The sequence below is a fragment of the Glycine soja genome, chromosome 8, assembly GCF_004193775.1.
Source record: "Glycine soja cultivar W05 chromosome 8, ASM419377v2, whole genome shotgun sequence".
NCBI classification, from domain to species: Eukaryota; Viridiplantae; Streptophyta; class Magnoliopsida; order Fabales; family Fabaceae; genus Glycine; species Glycine soja.
The window spans coordinates 11,200,580-11,226,738 of NC_041009.1; the positions used below are offsets into that span (position 1 = coordinate 11,200,580).

The following is a 26,159-nucleotide window of genomic DNA, read 5'->3' on the forward strand; positions in this document are numbered from 1 at the left end:
TAATTATTTTTAGCGAATATTTGAGAAAAAAACAATCAAATAAGAGTTTGTAGGAGAAAAAAAATAATTAATGTATTTAAAAAATAAAAAATCTTATAAAAATAAACAAATAAATATCTAAAAATGATCTTATAATGGAGGAAATAGATAATTTCTTATCGGAAAAGAAAAATATCTACTGATGAAAGCATTGAAATATCCGACAAATCTTGAAAAATAGAAACTGGTAGTTGAGATTATAAATGTTGCTTTGAATAACTGACCACCGAATGGCGAATCCCATCTATTCACCGCTGCTCGAGTGTTTGCAAAGTCTGGTGAGTCATTAAATTCAATCCCATCTATTTCTTCCTCCATATTGAATGATTAAACTGTTTTAAAAACCTGCTTTTTTTTTTTTTTACATGATGGCATTGGTATGAAATAATTTTGCTGTTTTGGTTAATTTTTTTCATAGATTTAAAAATAAGTCATGTAAAAAAAATATCATTTTTTAACTAATTCATATCTTTTCAAAAAAATATCAATATTATTAATAATTTTAAATTTGTCGAAATTCATCATATCACTTTTTTTTACTTATTTATTTTTTACCTAATTATAATTAATGTGTTAGTCATCTTCTTAAGAAATAAAATAAAATTATCTTCGTATGGGAGTAATTAAGAATATTTTTTCTTAAAAAAATTATATGGTTAAAAATGAAGGTAGCATTTTTTTACCTTAACATCAGTTATAAGGAGGGGTGTTGATAAAATTGTAAAGTTGGAGGAATATATGATATAAATTGTTATTTCCAAAGCATTAACTAATAAATTAAATTGTAATATTTATTTATAATGTGTATTATATCGAGAGTATCAACTTATTTAATATTTATATTTCAGATAACTAAAAAATCTTTTATAGTATATTGAAAACTTTTTAATCAACATTTTAAATTAATAATATCCTACAATTTAAACCTTTTACAATACTCATTCCGTGCTTTAATATTTATCCTTTTGGCAGATTTTTTTATTCTTATTTATTTGTTATTTAAAAGTTTAAGACTTTATTAATTATTGTTTTACTAGATATACTTTTTTTAAGGAAATTCTTTAACAGGCATATATCTTTGTACTTAATAATAAACAGACAAAAAAAGGCCTAGAGAATGTTAGATCAATTAAGCATGATAATAATAATATATTAATTATTTCAACTTGATGGGTTAATTATTCGATTAAGATTATTTATTGAATAAACAGTTAAGCTTAAATTTGCCTTTAGATTAAATTATTTGAACAATGCAAGAATAAGTACTATAGCCTAAAGCTTGTGTGTTAGGATAAATAATACAAAAACATAATTTTATATAAAAAAATAATAAATCATAATTTTATTTTAAAAAACATCTTTAAATAATTTTTTTGTTTAAATAATAGTTTATTCTTCTCACTTTTATCGTAAAAAACATATTAAATACTAAATTTATAAAACATAAAAAATACTTTGAAAATACTTTTTTATGGGTGAAAGGAACATAATTAATAAGTAAACTAAAAATGGAAATTTAAATTTCATATTCTTTTCAACAAGAAAAATCGAAAATTTTAATTTGATCATCGTAACAAAATATTTTGACTAACTCTAAATTATTTCAATTGATTGTTATTAATTTGATCATGCAACAAAATATCTCATTAATAATTTTTGTTTGAAGCATGATCAGACATTAAATATAAGTATTTTTTCAATAAAAAAATATAAATTATAATTTGTCACGTTGTAGAAAATTAATTTTTTTTCCACTAAAAGAATCGATCTTGTTAAGAGTACCTTAGAATGTGTTTGGTTTGCATTTTCATTTTCTGTTTTCATTTCCTATTTTCATTCTGAAAACTGTTTTTATTTTCAAAAGATTAGAATTTTGAAAATATGTTTTGTTTGACTTTTTGTTTTCTGTTTTAACTGAAATGAGGTTTCTGTTTTCAACTGAAAACGAGAATTTATTGTTTTTATTTTCTAAATGTTTTCAGAAATCCAATCAAACACATTTTCATCACCATTTTATGTTTCCAGTGAAAATGAAAACATAAAACAATTGAAAATGATTACCTTGTTCATTATAGATATTTGTTGCATATAGCTCATAAGTATGCTTGGGTTGCTCCCATGTTTGGGTTGCTGTTTAAAAAGCTTTTGAACATAAGTTTGCACATTCCAGAACAGTTATGTGATTAAATGGGTTTAGGGAGGGAAAGCTTCTCATGTTTTTCACCGTGGGAAAAAATATATATTTGTCGGACGTGCGGGTTTTATATATCGAAAATAATATGTAAGTTGAAATCATAATATAATATTTTATCTGAGTTTCAATGATCTTTTAGTTATTTTTCTTATAATAAAAGATATTTTCTGGTATTAAGATTATATTTTATCTCATGAGTAAGAAATAAAATTTTTCTCTTATCTTATTTAAATAGTCTAGATATTGAGAATCTGAATAGCCCATTCGACCGATCAACCAGATATGGTTGTTATGGAGTCCAAGTCAATAATTAAATTTATTAATTAGTGTTTTTTTTATTAGTATTATAAGTAGTTTATATATTATTGTTATTATATATATATATATATATAGCTAAAACTTTTTTTGGGGGGACGGGGCTAAAGCCCGTGCTAGCCCCCCTTAAATTGGTCGCTGCCCACATTTATGCCCTCTTTTGACATCGGTGGCAACCTAGATATGCATATACAAGCACATGCATTATAACTACTAATTATACCACTATTGAAGATCATAAAAAGGTTTGCTTTACTAATCTTCACTTGGCCACACAATGATCCGTGGGAAGCTTAAACACCACGATGAGGGAATTTAAGTCATGAAATCCTAACTATGATGCTCAAACAATGACGTTTTTATATTTTGAGCTTTGTTTCTTCTATGTAACTTCCACAGGCACAATTGTCTCCTCTTCCAACATTGTCGCTCCTTTAGATCTTTGTTTTCTCACGATCAAAAACATGTTAATTTTTCCCACCCCAAAACTCGTCCTAAATAATGTTAATGTGAGTTACATTCAACGTAATTGTTTTTCAATCACACTCTAATTTTCGGCCTTTTGAAGAAAAATCACAAAGGAAGACAGGGTTATTCTTCTACACCATTCAAAATTCTTCTACACCTAGTATATTTAAAAAAATTTAAACTTTATCTTTTTTTATTTCGCTCATGCAGGTTTCAAATTTGTGACTTTATTAGTAGAACACTTTAACCAATTAAGTTAATATGTCAATTATGTTAAATAACTAACGATATATATAATATTAAAATTTCTAATGTGTATTTAATACATATATAAATTTACATAATAAATTTTATAACAGTTAATTTTGATCTAATAATGTATTTTTTACATATATAATTGAGCTTACGGATCCATATGAAACTTATGGATTACCAATATGTATGAGATTATATGTAAGAATGTTTTTGGTTTTTCCCTTTTACTATTGGATGTATTGGAAAAATAGTGGGTGCAGAAAGAAAATCTCAAGAACGCGGGGGCAGCAATGGCCCAAGTTGAGGGTTAACGCGAGAAGCATGGACCATAAGAAAGACTCAGAGGCATTGTGTTTTTAGCTCTCCGAAGGTGCAATACAAACTGTCATTATTTTGATATTTTCCTTTTATCCTTTTTTATAATTTTTTATGTATATTGCCGGTTACTTAAATGTCATTCTCCATTACTCATTGGACAAAACAAATTCACTTGAATTGAATATGCCTGAAAACAACACTCTTATTATTAAATCCAACATCTTACATTTTTAAAAAAATTATTCTGAAATATAACTTTATATTTTGAAATGAATTTTTCAAAATATAATAAAAGATGCATGATATGTGAGTGTATAAAATAAATGTCCAACACTACACTTAGGGTGGGTAAACAAGCTCAGGTTCATGGATTGTCTGCGCGGGTTACGGACAAATTTTTTTAAACGGTCCATGATTATGTTATATTTTTGGGCCCACCCTGCTTAATTCGCGGACTATGCGGATTTGGCCCATGGAGTCCGCGAGTTATCCGCAACCCGCATTAGATTTGATTTGTGTGACCAAGACCCAATTATATTAGGTTTGATTTTCTCTTTTTCACTTTAAACTTTTCTTTTAAAATAACATATAAAAAAATATATTAGATAAGATAAATATTTAAATTAAAAGATGATAAAGATAAAGAAGGATAAGATAAAAAAATAAAAGATAACAGAAATAAAAGATTAAGATAAAAAAAGATAAGTGATAACATGCTAAAAATCTTTATTTTTAATATTTTCTCGATCTTTTTTTTCTTTTAATCTATCTTTTTCATATGTGTAAGCCATAAATAATAAAAATATCAATTCTTATCATTTAAGCTAAAAATAATTATTAAATAAATATTTTTAAAGATATTTTAATTATAAAAAATAGGTCACGTCAAATTTAACAATTATCATTGTAACAGGCTAATAACACTTTTTCTCTACCACGCAGTCACGCACACGCGCAAGACTGTTTCACTTACAAGGAAAATAAAACTTGACTCACACTCACACAGTCACGTCACGCGACATACAATAGCGGCACAGCTTTGGCCCACCATCGTGCCACCACGCAAAGTACATCTCTTCTCTCCCTAGAATTTGTTTTTATCCTGTTTTTTTGGCCTCATTCATTTTTGTTGTATTCTTAAATGTGGAGATGGAAAAGACTCAAGCTACTTCAAATATGAGAGATGTTCAAATTTCATATTTTAGATTTATTGCTTGAATTTTCTTTTGTTAAGACATTATTTATTTTATTGATGTAATTGATTAATTATTGAAATTTTATTTACATCTGTATTGAATTTAATTTGATTGTATTGTATTTTTATTAAAATTGAAATTCTTTTAAAACTAGACCCGCAGACTGCCTGTTTGACTCGCGGGGTCCACGGGACGGGGGCGAACCAATTTAGTTAGTTCGTGTAAGAAACGGGACAGACTAGACCAATTTGCTGGCAATGCGGGCAGGCCTTACACGGGACGGACCGGCCCACTTACCCACCCCTACCTACAATACACATATCTCAAGATTGCTGCTTGCATCATGTAGACCTGCCCAACCTAAACGGATTTATAAGAAAAAAAAGTTTAATTATTTTAGAATTTTAATTAGATCTCTGATTTATTATTACATCCTTAAATTTGTATTTATTTTTTTAATTAGATCCCTAATGTAGAGATTTAATTAAAAATAAATAAAAATTTACAATCTTGATTAAAAATATTGATAGATATAATTAAAAATTTAGTAAATATTCAGCCCACAGAATAATTAAAAGTAAAAAGAAATAGTTATGACTTGAGGCGATTTTATTCTCATCTCACTTGTGAAATTCTCTTCACCTTTTGTCCGTTCATCTCCTTCCTTTTCTCCTACAGCAAACAAAACAAACAACACACGCATGAAAATAATAATTAATACTACTACTAATTAATATCCTCAACATAAAAAAAAAAAAAGTTTTGCGGAATATACTTTTGCTTTCCTTCTGTTATGTGCTGGTGAGTTTCCCTCATTCAAAAGTTTTCCCAAAAAAAAAAAAAGACCGAAAAAGAGAATAGATATTTGGTTTTGTTTGTTTCTGTGGTGGATCCGCGTTCTCACACCAGTTCGGCATTGGTTAGGTCGATTTCGTTTTTCCGGTTTGGATATGGATTCGGAGGATTTCCGATCCATTCTGGAGAGCGCGGGCGTGGACGTTTGGGCCCTCATGGACGCGGCCATCGCGGTGGCCTCCGCCGACCACGCTCACGAGTTGAAGCGCCGGAGAGATGGAATCGTTGAGCGCCTTTACGCGGCCAGTTCACCGCCGCCGCTGTGTCGGAACTGCGACGCCGGCGACGGGGGAGAAATCAGGACGCAGAGCAGTCCCTCCGCGGAGGAGGAAAAGGATCCCTACGGAGGCTTGTTCGACGACGAGCAACGGAAGATTCTAGACATTAAAGAGCAACTCGAAGACCCTCACCAGGTCTTATTTCTCTTAATTTCACAATTTACGAGTTTTTTCTTAGCTTAATCGTGTTTCTGATTTTGTGTTTTTTTTCTTTTTAATTATCATTTATCAGTCCGAAGATTCGTTGGTGGAGTTGTTGCAGAATCTAGCAGACATGGATATTACATTTCAAGCGTTAGAAGTATAACTTCTTTTATTTCATTCAATTTGCTAATTGTTTTTTGTTTTCGGTTTACTGTTTTTAATTTCGTGTTAATTTAATTCCCTAGGAGACTGACATTGGGAGGCACGTGAATCGGTTGCGGAAGCATTCGTCTAATGATGTTAAGAGATTGGTCAAGTTACTCGTCAGGTTTTGGAACGAGCTACTGTTTTTTTTTTTTTTTTAAATACGAAGAATGAATGTTGATTGATACTGTATTTGTGTGCATTGCATTGCAACAGTTCAGTGGATGAATTTTGCTGGAGATGTTGCGTTTTTTATCGTTGACTCTTAGGTTTTGTGTGTGTGTGTGTGCAGGAAGTGGAAGGAAATTGTAGATGAATGGGTGAAGTTGAAGGCCCCGGGAGAACCGGGTACTGCTGTCATGGGTAATCTTAATCTTCGTTTGGGAAAAATTATTAGGTTTTAAAGTGGAAATTTGAATGTAGGGTTTTGGTTTTTGCTGAATTGAAAATGTTGATGATTCATTTGTTGTTGACATGGCAGCTGATGAGGACTCGCCTCAGCAGAGAATCCTACAAAATGGGCATCGTCAGGTTAAAGAAATCTTATTGACCATATGGAAAGAAGAGGTTTTGCTTGGCAATTTGGGTTTCTAATATTCTATTCCTTTTGCAGATTCCTGATTTTGCATACTCACCAAATCCACACTGTGAGTATAGTATCTCATTCCAAGCTTCTTTTGGTTTGTATTTTGTTGATGTAATAACATGTTTGCTGCTCACACAGATGGGAGTTTTGGGTCAGAGCGCAACAATATTGAAGCAGAACGAAAACCAAAAGCAATTCCTCGCAAAGAAGCTCCTTCAAAACCATCGCCATCAGTCACTACTCCTGCTCCTCCTACTCAAAACGTATGGATATGAATTTATAACCTTTCTGGAGTCTCTGACTTCTAAATGTGGCTCTACTAAAATTTGGAGGTTGTTGCTTCATAATCACCAATAAGTTTGAAACCAATGTACAATAAATGTGGAGCTTAGCTCCATTTTGTAGTGCTTATGCAGGATCATCAGTGTGTGTGAGTGAGTAGTCCTGACTCGTTTTTGAATGATTGCAGAGACAGAGAGAAAGCAATTTTGACCCGGATAGATTTGCTTCAGCCAGAAAACGGCTTCAAGAGAACTACAAAGATGCTGCAAATGGTAAAGTTTTTACTAAATTTAATTTTCATTCTCGTACATAGTATTAGTAGTACTTTGTTCCATGTACTGACTGCTATTTTGTCTATGCTGTGGTGGGGGGTGTCTAGCCAAAAAGCAAAGAACGATTCAAGTGATGGATCTCCATGAGTTACCAAAACCCAAGAATGCCTTCCTTGGAAAAAACAAAGGCGGCACTGGTCAGGGAAGGCACTGGTGAGTGGTGACCCGTAATGTTCGTGCCAAAGTTCCTTGTAAAAAGGCTTTTTTGTGGGAGAGTGATGCCGCATAGTCCTAAAAACCCGGTTGATTCCTTTACAATTTTACTCCCCAACATAAAAATCCGTATGGTTTTATGTTTACTTATTTAATACTATCAACAACCCCCTCCCCCCCCCACACACACACACAAAAAAAAAAAGCATAATATTTTATGTGCCAAACTATGATTTTTATGAAATGTGGGTTAGTTGCGGAGCACGCGTGATGATTTCAGCATCTGAATGAGGATGGAAGGGAGGGGAGATGATTTTTTGGAGATTTAAACCATTGATTTTTTGGGTTGGAACCTGAGGGCATGCTAATGTTTGATTTGGTGCTCCAATAAGGATTGTTTAGCTTGATGTTTGTCTTTGTTCTTATCTTAATGCCACATCCAACAATTCTAGCCAGCCAAGTCAAGAGTTGACTACTTTCTAGCACTATTAATTTGCACGGGTCAGGGTCGTGGGGTAGTTTAATTGGTGCTATAATCAATAATTATTGTTCGGCCTGGGACCCTAGTACTGTAGAAAGTAAACTGATCTCAACAAATGAGTAGAAGAGGAGCGTATTTCAATTAATAATTCATGTGAACATCATGTTCCCTTGCGTCAAAGTGTACGTTTTGGAGGTTTTATTGTTTCGGTTGCTAACGTCACCTGAGTGTGCAACTATTTCTTTTCCTTTAGGAGGAGCATTAGGTTAGGTTGGCATAAATTGGGTAGTTGAGGCCCTATTTTTACTTTTGTGTGATCTCAGAATTTTTTTAAATTTCATTTTCTAAAAAATTAGTAATTTAAAGTCGATACTAAATTAAGAATACTTTTATAAAAATGTATTATTAATTTTCAAATAATATATATTTTAGAAATTAACTGTAATTTACAGCATTAATGATTAATTATTTTATTTAATGAGTATTTTTTAAACAATTTGATTTTATAAATTTAATAGTTGATTTTGCATTATAAAGTACAAGATTACCAATTTTTTTTAATTCAAAAACATATTTTATATATTGCAAAGCTTTTAATATAATTTTTGTTCAAGACTTTAGACTTAAAATAATTCTTAAGCATGTCTTGATCGTGTGGAACTGGGAAAGGAAGTTGTAATTAACATGTATAACCTCTAAAGGGGAAAGTTGTGAAGATGACATTTATGTTCAGTGATAGAAAATGTTGTATGGTTTTGTAAGGTCATTTTATCTTATGATACCCCCAATTATAAACAATTTAGGACGAATCAATTGAACCCGTTAGCTGCAGATTAAAAGATTCTGCTTGATAAAAATGATGTCACTAATAATTTTCAAATTATTTTATTTTATGTTTTGATTCAAACATTCTTTTTCAGACAGTTCACTCTTGCTATCAAATACACTGAAGAGCTTGATTAAAACATTCCAAATTATTATTATCTGTATGGATTATTGTTACCCACAAAATGAAGAGTTGTGGTAAAAGAAAAAGCAAGGTTGCTGCTTGCTGTACTTTCAAGTTGCTTCCTCCATTCATTTCGAAATACTTTTTATCTTTTAGATTGCTTATTCCGAAAATCAAAAAAAGGAGGTGCGGGAAACAACTTGAATGTACAGTAACAACCAAAAAACAATTGGGTCCATATGCTAGAAATTTAAAGCAATTTGCATTTGTAAATATTATAACTCAAAGTCAAAATATGTGTAAATTCCTAGGATGTTACCTCGGAATTTCGGCACTTTATATAGGCATTCGTATTGACGAAAATATAAGCAATATATATACGGCTGCTTTATAGTTGCTTATCAATTTCAGTTTAATAATAAATTTATATATTTTAAAATATTTATTACTATGAATTTTAATTATAATATAATTTATAAATTTAAAAATACTTATCTATTAAAGCATATAATTATATACAGAAAATATTTATTCAGCGTATTACACAACTAAAATACTAGTTTTTAAATATATCATCATACATTGGACTTTTTTTGTTGTTGTAATTTGGTTGATTATCGCCATTTTTATCAGAAGAATGATGGAAGAAATAGGCCACCACAATAATAAATTCTATAACAGAGTAATAAGTATCGAAAATAAATTCCTCCAAATTTGCAAGAATCGGTGAGGAACACCAATGAAATATAGAGTGTAAAATATAAATTAAGGAAAAAATAGAGACACAATTTGTTTAAAGTGAAAACCCCCTCAATGCAAGGGTAAAAATCACGGGTTGTCCAGACCAAAGAAATTACTCCACTGTAATCAATGAAGATATAACAGAACTCTCAACAAGTGCACTAAAACGTGTTACAAACAGTCAAATCAAAACAAACACTCAATTGGTACAATAGAGACTAGAAGATAAAACCCAAAAATATAGAGCAAATAATGCGAAACACTTATCTCTCCCTATAGATATATTTTTCTCGATCCAATCGAAAAATTTAAAGTATCACGTGTATAGAACCTGTAGTCCAAAAATTAGTCTGATCCAACGGTGAACGAATCCGTAGTTGCAATCTAAAAAATATTCTTTAGTGGGTATGCGAAAATCAGAATGATTTTCCTTCTCCTTCGATTTGTAATTGTTTTTCCTCTCAAATAAGTCTCTCTCACTGTATCTCACTCTCTAATTTGACCCCTCTCCACTTACATAAGTGAGGCATACAAGTCTTCTCACCCAACAAATCTCGCTCCCCCCCCCCCAAACCATGTGGAGGTGACCGCCAAACCGACGATATGAGAGTAAGCTTCAAACTTTCCTCTTAGTAATGCTTCAGTCATCATATCAGCACCACTAAAGGATTTCACCTTCAAAGGGCCACAAAAATCTGAATGCACCAATTCAAGCAACTCAGATTTTCTGGAGGGAGGATGCTTCTTGAAGGATACTCTGGTTTGCTTACCAACCATGCAATGAGAACATTTCTCCAAATCTGCATTCTTCAATCCTAGAAGCATATCCTTCTTGGCTAAACAATTCAGCCCCTTCTCACTGATATGACTAAGCCTTCGGTGCCACAAAGATACCTCCATATCCATAGCATTCACACGATCTCTAGCAACCAAAGCTTTTGTCCAATACAACTTTGAAATTTTCTCCCCCTTGGCCACAACCAGGTTACCCTTGGTAAGTTTCCGCTTTTTAGAACCAAAGTGGTTATCATAACCGACATCATCAAGTACATACACAGAAATCAAATTGAAGCTAACATCTGGAGCATGTTTCACTCCTCTAAGTAGCAACTGTATTCCCATGTTGGTTTGCAAGCAAACATCACCAACACCAATCACCTTGGACACGCCATCATTACCCATCTTCAAGACTCCAAAATCACCTGGAGTGTAAGAAGTGAAGAACTCCTTCCTGACTGTAACATGCAGTGTAACACCACTATCAATTATCCACATGCTCTCATCAGATACAAGATTAAGCGAATCAAGGTCATGGAGAATGACAAGATCATCACTGGTAGCAGTAGTCACACGGTCATCATCATGATCCTTCTCTTTTTGCTTACCCTTCTTGTCTTTATTCTCCTTGAATATGTCATGTTCTGTTACAATAATGGCACTCAACATTCTTGTACCGAGACCTGGACTTGCCTTTTGCTTTTGTCTCTATCATCCTTCATATGTGCCTCCATCGTTTAAGCAAGTAGAAAAACAACCCCTTAATCAGGCTCTCATACCACTTTGATGGGGAAAATAGACCAACACAATAAAAAACTCTATAACAGAGTAATAAGTAGCGGAAATAAATTCTTCCAAACTTGCAAGAACATGTGAGGAGGACTAATGAAATATAGAGCGTAAAATAGAAATTAAGGAAAAAACAGAGACACAATTTGTTTAATGTGGAAAATCCATCAATGCAAGGGTAAAAATCACGAATTGTCCAGACCAAAAAAGTAACTTCACTATAATCAATGAAAATACAAGAAAACCTTCAACAAGTACACTAAAATGTGGTACAAACAGTCAAATCAAAACAAATCCTCAATTAATACAATAGAGACAAAAATATAAAATCCCAAAATATAGAGCAGATATTGTGAAACATTTATCTCTCTCTACAAATATATTTTTCCCAATCCAACCAGACAATTTGAAGTATCACACGCGTAAAACTTGATGTCCAAAAAACAATCTAATCCAACAATGAACGAATCTGTGGTTACACGTTCTCTAATGGGTATGCGAAAATGAGTCACTCTCTCTCACTGATATTTTACTCTCTAAACCTCTCTCCACTTAAACAAATAAGTGAGATATACGGACTTTGGGTCTTTACTCCACATACGAAGAGAGTTCAAAAAGACAACAACTAATACATGTACATGTATAATAAAGTTAAAAAAAGTCTTAAAAAAAAATATTTGTATTCTATTACATTCCTCCAAAATTGGATAAAAATAAAAATAATTGTAGATAATGAAAAAAAATGAATTCAATTACATCCTTTTCCGATGAATTTCATGTTAAATTGTAAAATTCAAATAATACTATCACTTATCATTTCCTTTCATTCTCCCCTATTTTATCTTCTTATCACCTATACAAATATTTCCGTAAAAAAAAAGTCACCTATACAAACATAACCTAAGGTAAGTGAAATGAGAAGTGATTTAAAGCTAGATTCTAAATTTGAGCTATGGTCTTCATTAAAAATAGCATTTATTAGTGTATTAAATTTTACACGGAATAAACACGAAAGCGTTACGTCATTGATGCAGTTAAGATTATTCTATTTGTTAATAATGGGCTAAATTAATGTTTATATACTTTTGAAGAATTAAATTGATGTCAACCTTTTTCAGGACCAAATCAATATCACACAAAGGTTATTCGAGGCTGAAATTAATGTTTATTTTTCTTACTATGTTTATTGTGAATTAGTGGAACATCACATGATAACAACGTTTCGATTTCACAAATTCACAAAAAATCAAATAAATTTGTACGTTACTTATTTATTGTAAAGTTTTAGATTCGTATAGTACAATATTTTCCTTATCAAAATACTTTTTTAAAAAAATACTAGTTTTATTTTAGTTTTTTTTTATAAAATAATTAGATTTATTTTAGACGTGGATTATAAATTTATTCCAATTCGGGACATAAGCAAATTAAGATTTAATACACAAATAAATATTATGAAATTAATTAATAAATGTCTCAAGGATGTTAAATTAAGGAATATTGTAATACAACAATTTTATAGTTTGGTTATTTTTAACTCAACATGTTTTTAATTGTTAAATTTGGGTTAAAATAAAAAATGTTAAATTTATTATCTTAATTTAATTTAGTTATGATTTTACTTGCACTTACTAAATACAATTTTAAATTTTTTTATAATATTTTTAATTTTAATCTAAATTTTAGAAGCATTTAATGAAAAGAAATTAAAAGTATATAGAATAATTTAGGAAAATATAAAATAACTTGTATTTTAGCCTATGCATTGCATAAGATAAGTGTTTTCTACTTTTCTTTATATGCTAAGATTTATAATTTAAAATAAGTAAATATTTCTAAATATATAAATTATATTATATTATAATTAAAATCTACAATAGATAATTTTTAACATATAAATAATATTTTAGATTTATGATACATAATTTATGTTGTTATTTTTAATTATTGATAATTTTGTTTAAAAAATATTTAAATTCATGCTATAACTAAAGATGTTAAAAATGATAGTTTAAAAGATAACATATAAGATATATGTTATGAGTATATTTGAATTTTAAAGATAAATAAATATTGAAAATCATATTTTTTTAAAACCGTTTAATTGATATTAAAATTTATAAATATAAGAAAATATATCATATATATGTTAGAAAAGTGAGATTCATGACTTTTTTTTATAGGTAAATATTCATTTTTTTTAGTAGAGATGATTAATTTCACATTTTTTTTCTTTAACTATCCAACCAAGAGAATATTTAAATAAAAGGGAACGAGGGAAAGTAAAGAGAGAGTGAAAGCCTATACAGAGATACTAAAATATAGTTTAGCATGTGAATGAAGAGACTGAGTTTCCATGTTGGAAGTATTAGTCTTAGACTCTTAATTAGTATATTCCGGCCGTTGGTCGGCAGAGATTATGTTTGTAGTCTTTTGGACCACAAATTGTCAATTGCTTATAGGAGAGTGTCCATTAGTACCATACCATCTCTGGTCAAATTCAAAAACAAAAGAAAGGATGTTATGTTCAAAAAGTTTTGAAAGCTTGGCCAAGAAGAGACTACCACATATCCATCCATGCATGGTCATGGTGGTATTGACAGTTGAATTGCCCAATTCATAAATTATACACACCCTACTTTAATTTCTATGTAACGGCTGCAATTGCAAATTCAATACATGTGTCTTTTTACTTTCCAAGACTGAGCTTTTCATGGTATCTTTCTGCATTGAAAATTATTATTTTTAATTTTTTTTTACAGTTTTATAATTCATAAACTAATTCGGTGTACTTAACACCGGAATTCAGTATAATTATTTTAACGAATTGAAATGATTATGGCTAAATTAAGAAAAAACAGAAATGAAGATAAAAAAATAACGTGAGGATGGAGATGGTCATGAATAAAAATTAAAATGAGTCATCATTCATATTAATTTGTTTTTAAAATATCAGTTAAAATATCTCCATTCAAATTAATCGATCAATTTCATTGTGAGACTGAGAGTATAAGACTCACTCTCGACTCTCAAACCATTATGTGGTAAACTAACAAAATGGCTAACTTAGTCACATAAAATGACACTTTTTAAAGAAATCAAAATAAAGTTTTTTAAACTTAGAGATCCAACCGAAATTAAAAATAAATAACATCAAAGAACAAAAATATAATTTATCGAACAGAACATTGTGAGAAGATGTAACTAGCTACAAAAAATCAAATACAACTGGATACTTGTTTTTTGCCCTTGCGTTATTTTTGCCCTTGCATTATTGACGGTTGCCTTCAATCAATGACAATATCAATTTGTCTTGTTTCACCAATTGGGTATGCTTCACAATCTTAATTTGGAATATGGGTTTATTTTCATATCCTACATATATCAATAATTAAATGCATGAAAGAGACCCTCTTATGTCGATGGACTATCTACTATGTAGAGAATGGAGGAAAAGCATATACCATATCCTATAGTTAGGGAGCAAGGATAAAGGACAATGGAGCAATCTAACCTAGAAACCTACTATGTCAAGCACATTGATAATTAATTAATTTGAAAAGGACGAATAGTGTCGGAAGTGCGCAAACTTTGCCTTAAACAATTGGTTAGTGGCCATAATTTGTCGAGTGAAATTATGCATGTTCGTTGAAGCTAGTTGCTATCATCGAGAAACTTTTATATTTTGATGTTAACACCCTACTTAATAATTGAACTCCTCTTTGTTGCATGTGGCTTTGCTTCCATTTTTTTAAATGTGTGTTGAGATGGATTTATAGTTGGACCAAGAAAAATAAACAGGCTACATAAGCAGTTTAGAGATGCCACTTGCGTAGAAGAGAAGAAATGGTGCATGTGGTATAATTCATATATATGGACTATGGACTATGAATATCTTTCGTAGAAAAGGGGTTCTCGATCAACTATGTTCCTATGTAACTACACCATCATTGGTCATGTGCTCAATGTGCTATTTATATATATATGTCACTTTATTCTTTTTTAACAACTCGAATAAATGGCTTGTAATTAACAACGGGTCTTGATGGCTCTTGACTAATTGGCTTTAACCGCGCAGTTTTTAAGTTTGTTTCACACTGGAAAAGCTTTTCAATAAAGCCTTTTATATATAAAAGGTTTTTCATATGTATCATAACTCATAATTCGCTTAAAGCGGGCGTGATACGAGTGAAGGGACGTATCAGGAATCCTAAGTTTCTTTTTCTGGTTATAACTTCTAATCAATTCTCATCAAAGAGACATAGTTAAAGGGGAATGAAACAAGGTTCTTTGATTTAGTTTTTTGAGGGAGAGGGAACTCCATCTACTTTATGTTCAACTAAAAGAATATTATCTTCGTCATAAAACTGATTAGAATTTAAGGGTATAGTAGTCGATATCTCAGCCATTTTTTTATGTTGTTTTCTAATTAAAACTAGAGATTTATCTTGTTAAACATTTTTAATTTATTTTTTTATTGCATATATATAGTTGATTTTTAATTTATAAAAAAACATTTTAAAGGCAGTTGCAACCGAAAATATATTGAATATATCAAATTTGAGTATATAAAACTACAAAATACACGCACAAAATATATCTGCTAGCTTCAGTGCTTAATTCATTATTGATTTAATTTGGTTGGTAGTACTTAATTAAGAGTATATGACATTAGATGTAACCATATTTTTAAAATGCGACATGTAGCCTCCAAATTAAGTATTGCCAAAATATGGATTTAGCCATTTTGGGAATATCCGGTGCTCTATGAAGCGCGTTGCAGCTTTTTCTCCGTTTAATTTTTTCATCAAATCCCATCTGTATCTGCATGGAAAGCAACTAGGCACTTATGACGTATCAGCGTCTCTATGCTTTTTTTCATCTACGTCCAAAAGCTACTTCACAAACGCGTGAAAAAGACTCAAGCACTATAATTTAGACCTCGTTGCCGAATTTGCAAGAAAGTAGCTTCCGTCTTTTTTCCTTTCCTTTTTTCTCGTCTTAGCAAATGTTACACGAGGAAGTAAGGGCCAGTGCCTTTGTGGGGGCTATTAATAAACTACGAGTTAGTTTTTTTTTTTACCCTGATGATTGAAGACAAACATAAAAAAATTTATAATTATTTATACATTACATATGATATTTAATTAATTAAGTTAGACTCTCTTTGTTATGAATTAAACTGAATTAAGATTATCTCACAAATTTTTCAATGAACACTTGAAGGAAAAGAAAATAAAACAAAATAAGTTTTTATTATAAACTAAAAGTAACTTATGCATAATAAGTTAATTTATATAATATTTTCCAATTATTTTTTTTTCAAAATTTGTTTTAATTTATACATGAACTAATTTATAAAAATTAATTAATTTTTATTATTTCCTTTTTCAATAAGTACATACTAAAACATTTATCTAAAATAGCGGGATTCAAATTTAACGTCATGTTATCAAATCGAGAAATGATATTAGTTACTGCAATAACTTCATCTTTTCTTATGTCATGCTTCTAGAAGCAGATTAAAAAGAAGCAGTTTACTTACCCTAATTAGGAGGCAAGGGCTTAACAAGACAAACTTTGCATGTTAGTGCAAGACCTTGGTCAATATATAGTCATACTTAGAGCCATGCCAAACTTTAGTACTTTAAGATTGAGTATTGTTTGTCTGTTAGGTAGGGAATGTGATTTAAATTGTGTAGGCAAAAAATAAAGTAGGTAATGACTAATTTTACATACAAGAATATGAAAAATATACGAATTTTAGTTAATTATCACTTTGACCGATGTGGAGTTATAAACAGCAGATCGAACCTTCAGTTATATATCATTGTATTATTTTATTTTGACAGACATTATGCTAGCTATATATATATATATATACATATATTACGACTCAGTGAGAATATTATATTACATTGAAAAGAACTAATAATAATCATTGAATCTAAATTAAAAATAATAATCATTTAAGATTAAAATATTTAAAATTTTAAACTAAAATATAATACATCATTAAATTTTTAAAAAATTAATCAAACAACAAATAAAATTATAAAAATATTAATTATTAATTTCTAAAATATCTTAATTAATCCATCATTATCATGATTATCACATATTTCATCCCATAATCACTATTACAATCATTATTATAATCGTCATCACTATTATCAATTATCATTACCATCATTATCACTATTATAATTTTATATTATAAAAAAAATTATTAAAAACTTATTAAGTTGTATAAGTACAAAGATATACTTGAAACCAAATGTCAATTGATCCTATTTTTTTTAATCAGCAAAAGTATTATGTACTGGCACCAGTAGTGCCTCAATCAAATCCAATATGTTGAATTCAAAGTTAACAATTATTTAGACTCAAAAGGGGAGACTAAATAAACACTAACTCGAAATCACAATAAAGTACTTCCTACAAAATGAAACCACCCCCTAATAAAGTCCCTGCAATAAAGATACATGCTGGTTTCTCTATCCTATAAGGTAAAAATAAGGCGCAAGGTATCAACTGATCCTATTTTTATGAGAATATTACACAATTAACAATTTTTATATAACTTATGAATTTTATTGATTCAACTATTTGATTACATTTTATAATTATATAGTATTATTTTGATTATTTGTGTTGAAATTTATTAAAATTGAATAATAATAAAAAAGTAATTTTTTTTTGTGTTTTTATATATTTAAAAAACACATATTATGTTAATTATGATATATATGAATGTGATATTAAATAATTTTAAATTAATATAAACTAATAATATATTTAAAAATTAATATAAAATGTGGGTGATTAATTAAACTAAAATATAAAAAATATATACAGAAAGAGAAAAAAGGTATTTTAAATTGTAAAAATCTTAAACTTAATTAATTCAAACAAATTTAAATTTTAAAAAATAAGTTAAAAATGTCACCTGTCTTATTTTAATAAATGTAATTTGGTATTAAACCTAAGACTTTTTTAGACAAATTAAACCTAATACTTTTTTTAGAAAAGACGTTATTTATATAGAGGATTTGACTGTCTGAATTAAGTCCCAACCAGACTAACGACATGTTAGATATGTATTAATTAAGCACTCAAAAGTTATTATAAGAAAAGGTGTTGAAAAAAGACATAATTGTATCTATTTTTGTCATTCCACTTTTTTTTTTGTCATTCGACTAAAGCTAATAACTTGATTAAGAAATACGACCAAAGTTTAAATGTAAACACTAACATTAAAATAAATCAATACTTACCCGTAAAAGATAAATTTTAAGTTGTGACTGATCACTATTAGCAATTACTATCATTTCTTCAAAAACAATTGCTATCATTCTAGGCGACGTACACGTTTATAATTAAAGTGAAAGCCTATCTGTTTTAAAGTTAAAGTTGCATCTAGTTCAATGATTGAACTCATTATGAGTAAAAGTAACAAGATATACTACACTTAATTTCATTCAGAAGAAATCACAAACTCAACATAATTCGTGATAATCTCACTGATCAGTAATATCTAATTTAATATATAAGAAATTAAAGGCCCGTCTTTTGATATATTTCATAATGAAAAACATTTTTTAGTTAATACACAATATTAATTTAATTATGATTTTGGCATATTTTAACTAATTCTTCATTAGCATTTGTCTTTATTTAACTATTATATTTATTTATAATTTTTAGATCTTAATTTTTATAATTCTGTATTATTTTCTTACTTAAAGTATTGGACCTTTTATAAGCAAAAACTGGAAAGGCACACGTGACTATAAAACAAGCAGTTAACGTGACAGTGCGACGCCAATTTTTTATATCAAAATATACTTAATTAACTAAAATTGTTTAATTAAAAGAGTTTATTCAAAGATAATTTATGAAAATATAATTAAAACTTGTTAAATAATTAAAGAGTATAGATGAATCGAAACGTTAATATATTTAATTAAATTTTAGTAAACCAATTTATAAATAATAATAATAACAAATGTAACTATTAGAAAGGAATGTGAATAGGAAAATGTGAGTACAAATATCTCCCCACCCCCACTTTTAATTAGGGTATTAAGCAAGAGCGAATTAGGAAAAATGATGTATGTATACTCCAACATACACCAACGTACATGCACCTTCATAGAAAGATGAATTAAAGAGTGAGTTGGTGTTATGAATGATGTGGAAGGAAAAAAATGAGTTAGAGAAAGTGGAGATAATTTTGAAGTACATAAATACTATAGTTCAAAACAAACATAGTAGTGAACTTTAGACAAACATAATAACCAATACACTATTATAGGCTTATTAGTTATATGGATAATATATTAGATGACAGGTTAATAAAATTAAAATAAAATTTAATATTGTTTTAAAAGTTGGATTTAAGTTAGGTAAATGAAATTGTACAAAATTGGTTGATATATACATTATTTTTAACTTATTTTTTGTTGGATGTTATATTGACCAAATTCGAACTCAGTCCTTTATAAAATTGTTTTAAGACAATACTAATACGGACCAAGAATAATGTCGTTACAATATTTTAAACTTATTACTAATTGACATGAGTTTTTTTTTCCAATAATATTTATATTTTTTTCTGTCTCTTATTAAAGTGTTGAATAGTAGTATTTGAGGTGTAGATAAATCATTTTGGAAAGAAAAATGGCACGTGAGTGAAAAACAAAACAAAGCGACAATAACTTTGTTGATACAAGGTCTATAAGAGTACGCAGTGCACTATACGAAATTAAATGCATGAAAGCTTGGCATCGTCTAAGACGTAGTAGTAGTAGTAGAGATCATAGGAGTGGTCCCCGAACATGTAAAAGCAGCTTATCATCCTCACCACACACGTCCCCATAATACAAAGACAAGAGCCAATGACAATGTGCTCCTCAGTCCTCACACTACTTTCACCAATATCTCCATTGCCCATAAAAAGGTGGAACTTAATTGTGTGTCATCAACTACTGTGAACCATCTTCACAATTCATTAACTTTGGAGCCTAAATTAGGTCATTAATCAAAGCCATGAAAGGAAGCAAGAAGCCTTATCTAGTTGTGATCCTCATAGAAGCCATCTATGCTGCCATGTTTCTGCTCTCAAAAGCTGCATTTGACCATGGCATGAACAATTTCATCTTTGTCTTCTATAGACAGACAACAGCCACCATATTCCTTATCCCTTTTGCTTTCTTCTTTGAATGGTATGCACATCTACAACACAACTTATAGCATCGATCAACATGTATATGCAATATATATATGTACCTAACTAGCAAGCTAACGATATGAATTTTGATTATTAAAAGCAGGAAAACTGCACCTCCTTTGACCTTGGTGACCTTCTGCAAGATCTTTTTCCTTTCTTTCCTGGGGTATGTCCACACGCACACACATATATATTCAATTGCTGCTATTATGAAATTAGATCCTAATATATATACCAAAGTTGGAGAGTACTGCTATAAATATAAAGCTAGGTTTAAACTTTACGTTATATGTTCAATTAAAATGTGATTCACATGATGCTATTGTTTATTTTATTTTTTTTTAAATTCATAAAAACTGTCGGTGGTTGTTATTATAAATTTAATTCAGGATCAGTGCGAGCTTGGACATATATGGTATTGGTCTTATTTACACTTCTGCTACTTTAGCTGCTGCTACCACAAACTGCCTTCCAGTCATCACCTTCTTCTTGGCGCTCATACTCAGGTAGAATATTTGCTCATAAATAATTTATTGCTTCTATTTTATTCAATTCAATTATAGTTAATTAGTTTTCCCTCCCTAGCTCAACCTTAAATTGGACTTTAATTATCCATCTGAAAGCCGCAATTTATCAAAAAGGGTTCGTTTAATTTCTTTTATTGTCATATACTAAAATAAAATATTGCTCGATCACAGTGGAGATTAATGGCTGGTGATTAAGATTCACGGATTCTTAATGAACAATACACTTGAAGCACCTAAAAGCGATTCATAAATCATTACTTTAGTGTAAGCGTCCTCTTATTTTTTCTTTTCGTTTGGATATTAATTAAAGCATAAGATTTAACGGTTGTAGTTGTACTAGACAGGTATATATATATATATAGAGAGAGAGAGCAAAGTATCTTGTGTTACCAAAAATTAAAATGGACGAAAATGTAACCCTTACCTAAAAGGAAGAGATAATTGAAAGATTAATAATATATCAACATCTTTTTATATCAAATACTCTATTAAGACCTATCACTACTCACTTATTATATATTATTACATTTTTTTCCACTTCTCTCTTTCATTCTTTAAATGTTGAATAGAGTTTGATGTCTATCAAATTTTCCCCTGATTGGAATAGAGTTTCCATTCAATTATCTCTCTTAAAGTTTACATGTGATTAAAAACAGACGTGAGATATAGGTGTAGCAAGCGATTAAAATATTCTGGGTGAGAAGGATAATTTTAAAAAATATATGTCAGGAAGAACACTTGTACTTGTACTCTATTAAATTAAAACATCTTCTTTGTCTACTAAAAAAGAAAGTCGCCCATGTTTTACAGAGGAGATTTTTCCTAGCAAAACTCATTATTATGTGGTCACTTCTGTTCTCAGTACTACAAAGCAAAGACTTGAATCCATTAGCCAAAAAAGAAGAAGCAAAGACTTAAATTAATTCAGGTAAATACTAAAGGGAAGACAGGTAGGGGTTAGGAGTTAGACACAGATATAAATTAGACTTTTTGATGGTATCTTCATGTCGGGTGACGAAACTTTCAACTTTCAAGGACAAACGACCCTTGAAATTGAACTACATTTTTCATTGAATGGGTAGGACTTTCTTTGTTTCTTAATTAATATAAAGTTTGGACTTTGGAGTCACGAGGCTAAAATTCAATTTCATGCTAATTTTGTGACAACATTTATTAGTTTAGTACAATATAATTGTGGGCTGCTCTGACTAGGTCTTGGCGTTTCTAACTCTGAAAGTGAATACACTAATTTTCATTGTTCAGCTTTCGGAATGTATTGTGCATGTAGCGGGTTACTTTCAGATTGGACCAGTTAGTAGCAGCTAACAAGCTAGGTCCATGTTTGTGCTCAGGTTTTGCAGCCACAGTATCCTATGATGCATAGTTCTCCAATTATCTGCCTTGTTTTTGTTATCTAGGGAAACGATAAAAAGGTCCATGTTGTGCGTCGACACGTGCGGTTAATTTACATATCTATGTCCATGCAGTACCGAATATATGATAAATAGCCTATTTGGTTTCACATTTTAGATGTAATTTATAGAAGTTAATAATTGTAATTTCTACATCCTAAACATGATTCTTCTATTCTTAAAGCGTTTCCAAACATGCTAAAAGTGGTTAAGTGTCAACCACGTACAGCAAATATGGATCAATTTAAACCGAGGCATTTTATGATTAGGTGTTTCAACCTTCACTAAATCCGTTATTAATTATACCTCACTTAAGAATTTGGTTTATTTCAGGATAGAAAATTTGAAAGTAACGAGTACCTCGGGGGTTGCTAAGTTGGTTGGTGTAGTGGCATGCTTGACGGGATCAGCAATTCTTGCTTTCTATAAAGGTCCTCATTTAGAAGTTTTAAGCCATTATCACGTTTTAGGGTACCATAAAAACCAACAACATCTGGGTCGTGTTGCATCTGGGACATGGATTAAGGGTTGCTTCCTCTTGCTACTCTCCAACACCTTTTGGGGAATGTGGCTTGTGCTACAGGTAATTATTTTTATTTTCTTCTTGCACCTTGTGACTAAATTCATGATTCATATCCTAATTAATATGATTCATATCATTAATTAATATTCTTCTTGTTAATTAATTGACCAGACTTATGTCATAAAAGGATACCCTTCAAAGCTGCTCCTCACAACTCTTCAGTGTTTCTTAAGCTCGATTCAGTCTTTGGGCATTGCCTTGGCCGTAGAAAGAGATATTGAGCAATGGAAGTTGGGATGGAATGTCAGACTCCTTGCCGTAGTATATTGTGTAATCCTCTAATTCTCCATAATTAAATTGATGCTGATATTTTATTTCTAAGTAAATATTTTTTTTTATCAAAACAAAAATCTATATATAAATTTAATTACTTAATGGTTAGGCACTTAGGCCAGCTTAATTAGTTTGTAATTTCTGAACTCATGGCTAATGGGAACTAATAATTTATTGTGCTAGGGAATCATGGTGACCGGTGTAACATATTACTTACAAACATGGGTTATAGAGAAGAAAGGACCGGTGTTTCTAGCCATGGCAACACCACTTGCTTTGATCATGACCATCTTCTCCTCCGCAGTTCTCTTGGGCGAGATCATAACTTTGGGAAGGTTATTCATCAATTACAACGCTGATCCCAATGCTCACTAACTAGCTCCCTTTTTATTTTTTATTTTCCTTTCCCATGCATGTCACCAATCGCATTTAGTAAAAAGATAGTTTAACACTCCTTTTGAGTGCATATACTCCATTAACGAAGAAAAAGACAGGAATGAAAGATAAAGAAACGAGAAATGTGAATAAAAAAAAGGACTGAAGAGTGTTGGGGGTGTAAGGACAACTTCCTCCAAGGTATTTTCAATAATTGCAAAAAATCATTTTACCCTTTCCAGTGATACTTTTTTCACTTTATTATACTTTAAACAACTTTATCCATCAATTTTTCACCTCAACACAACAACTTAAATAAGTTTTTAAAGGAATATGTCTACCTAAGATTTGGTGAGACAACATCACAAAACACATAGGTTAAATGTGTGACTCACAAAAAGTTGTAAAAGTTAAAGTCATCATAGGTAAAAGCCCTCCAATGGTAACTAATTGCTTCTAAAGTTATCTGTACATGTTGTTCACTAATTAAGAGCACATGTATTAATAGTCGGTAGTATTATCCTTTAATTAGTTATGAATAGGAACTTAAAATTTGTTTATTCTATAATTGCACATTGTAAAGTACTACTAGTAATTATGCATGTGGTTGCTTTTGATGTTTGACCAGCCTTTTAGGTGGCATCGCTTTGGTCATTGGACTGTACTGCGTGCTGTGGGGAAAGAGCAGAGAGCAAATGCCAAAAGCCTCGTTAGACTTGGAGGAGGCATCATCGGGTTAGAGTGGAGCTAGTGATTCACAAATCACAATTGTCATGACACGACACCTGATATATAAAGGAACATTAACTGTATGTAGTTTGGAATAGTGCCAAAATTATGTTAATAATATATATAATATATAAGCCTGTGGAGATGTTCGAAAACCCAAAGGCAGAATCTCTGAAGTCCTCCTCTTCTCAAATTATGTCCTTCCGATAATGTTAGGCTTCATATTGTAGGAACTAACTAGGGAGGCTTTTAAATTTTCTCTCTTTTGTACTGGGTTGGTTTCGAAAACAACTTGATATTATAGGGACTAAAGTATATTTAAGATCAACTTATAAAAAATATAGGCTTGTTTACTTTTATTTTTGTTTTTTGTTTTTACTTAAACTATCACCTTTATTTTTTTTATGTTTTTAAAATTATGTACAGAAAAGAGTGGAAATAACTTTTCGTTTGTTTTCACTGTTTCCTGTACAAATTTTTGAAAGCAAAAAATAGATTGAATATAAGGTGATAATTTTGTAATTAAAAATAAAAATAAATTAAGATACATGGGCTTTAAAATTTCAAATGCTGCAAATGTATCGATGCGGAGTTAAAAAAATAAATCTACAGCGAATGTGGGTGTGCGTGTGTGTCTTGAGCCAGTTCTTTGGTCCATTTTTTTTGTAATTTATAACATCATAAATGATAAATTAAATATTGCACATGTTGTTAATGCCTAGTTTAAAGTTAATATTTTGTATACATTGAGTTTTGTTTTTAATTTTAACAGTTGTTTATTGTTATTAAAATATAAGTGCTAGTAATATACTTTTCTCATATTAATTAAAATTGATTGAAAACTATAAAATCATGAGTGAGATTTAATAAATAAAAAATGAGACTCATACAATTTTATAATTTTCAACTGATTTTAATTAATAATGAAGAGTATGTTAAAAATATTTTACTAGCATTTCATAATTCACTCCTTCTATTTCATTTTTATTATTATGTGCTGCATCATGTTTTTATATTTTATAATATAAACAACAACCTATATTTTTTTATTTAATTTACATTGATTAAAAAATATTTTATTAACTTGTTATATAAAAATTATCTTACATGGTTAATATTTTATATTTTTTATATATAAAAAATCTGACCCAATTAGCTAGATGTAATAATTAGATTGGACAAATAATATTTCAGCCTACTGTTAAATCAGTCCAGCCGAAAACAAAAATGTGTTAGTGTGTGATAACTGATAAGCTAATCCCACTTAGCCTAACTAACTAGCTGAGCTGACAGCACTAATTCCATGGTGCCAATTGGTTAACACCTGTCTCCGAAATGGTGCACTAATGGCCGGAAGACTTAGGCTTTTCTTTTTCCAATGATATGACATGAATCCTAATTCTTAGGAGTAATGAGTATAACAACTAGGAGTAGAAAGATAATTGAACCACCACCCAAGGAAAAGAGGGACACGATGGAATTGGAAGTTAAAAAGTTGTTTGTTGCTCCAAAGAAGGCGAAACTACTCTTATATGTCATTAAGTTATCATTCTTCAGAATGAAGAAGTAGCAAAATGGTAAGCATATTGGGAAATATTTAAGAAGTTGCAGATAAATACCCTTTTTTCAAGACAGTTGAACAAATACTTGTGTGTACCAAATTCATGGAAGA

The 26,159-nt window shown here is 30.1% G+C and overlaps 2 protein-coding genes across 4 annotated transcripts; both read left to right on the top strand.

The window, feature by feature from the left end:
• The first annotated feature begins 5,470 nt into the window (after nt 1-5,470).
• Nucleotides 5,471-8,245, top strand: LOC114421943 (probable mediator of RNA polymerase II transcription subunit 26c). 2 transcript variants are annotated; one of them, XM_028388085.1, is made up of 10 exons: nt 5,471-5,586; nt 5,710-6,053; nt 6,151-6,219; nt 6,308-6,390; nt 6,559-6,629; nt 6,748-6,797; nt 6,880-6,913; nt 6,991-7,115; nt 7,322-7,406; nt 7,514-8,245. In XM_028388085.1, the coding sequence occupies exons 2-10, from the start codon at nt 5,736-5,738 to the stop codon at nt 7,621-7,623; spliced, it is 945 nt and encodes a 314-aa protein (XP_028243886.1). In that variant the 5' UTR covers nt 5,471-5,586; nt 5,710-5,735; the 3' UTR covers nt 7,624-8,245. The 2 variants fall into 2 exon arrangements, with proteins under 2 accessions (XP_028243886.1, XP_028243885.1); XM_028388084.1 differs by lacking the exon at nt 5,471-5,586 and having other exon boundaries at nt 5,594-6,053.
• Nucleotides 8,246-20,124: 11,879 nt separating this feature from the next.
• LOC114424303 (WAT1-related protein At5g64700-like) lies at nt 20,125-24,846 on the top strand. Of its 2 annotated transcripts, none has more exons than XM_028391143.1 (7): nt 20,125-20,583; nt 20,689-20,754; nt 20,978-21,094; nt 22,861-23,110; nt 23,222-23,380; nt 23,567-23,718; nt 24,387-24,846. In XM_028391143.1, exons 1-7 carry the CDS (start codon nt 20,408-20,410, stop codon nt 24,496-24,498), a joined length of 1,032 nt encoding a protein of 343 aa, XP_028246944.1. In that variant the 5' UTR covers nt 20,125-20,407; the 3' UTR covers nt 24,499-24,846. The 2 variants fall into 2 exon arrangements, with proteins under 2 accessions (XP_028246944.1, XP_028246945.1); XM_028391144.1 differs by having other exon boundaries at nt 20,126-20,583; nt 20,692-20,754.
• Nucleotides 24,847-26,159: the final 1,313 nt, after the last annotated feature.

Bases quoted from the DNA above. Each gene is read 5' to 3' on its own strand.
- LOC114421943 (XM_028388085.1), top strand. From the start codon at position 5,736: ATGGATTCGGAGGATTTCCGATCCATTCTGGAGAGCGCGGGCGTGGAC. The intron at 6,391-6,558 runs GTTTTGGAACGA...GTGTGTGTGCAG, and splicing joins TTGGTCAAGTTACTCGTCAG to GAAGTGGAAGGAAATTGTAG. The intron at 7,407-7,513 runs GTAAAGTTTTTA...GGGGGTGTCTAG, and splicing joins CTACAAAGATGCTGCAAATG to CCAAAAAGCAAAGAACGATT.
- LOC114424303 (XM_028391143.1), top strand. From the start codon at position 20,408: ATGAAAGGAAGCAAGAAGCCTTATCTAGTTGTGATCCTCATAGAAGCC. The intron at 20,755-20,977 runs GTATGTCCACAC...AATTTAATTCAG, and splicing joins TTTTTCCTTTCTTTCCTGGG to GATCAGTGCGAGCTTGGACA. The intron at 21,095-22,860 runs GTAGAATATTTG...GGTTTATTTCAG, and splicing joins TTCTTGGCGCTCATACTCAG to GATAGAAAATTTGAAAGTAA.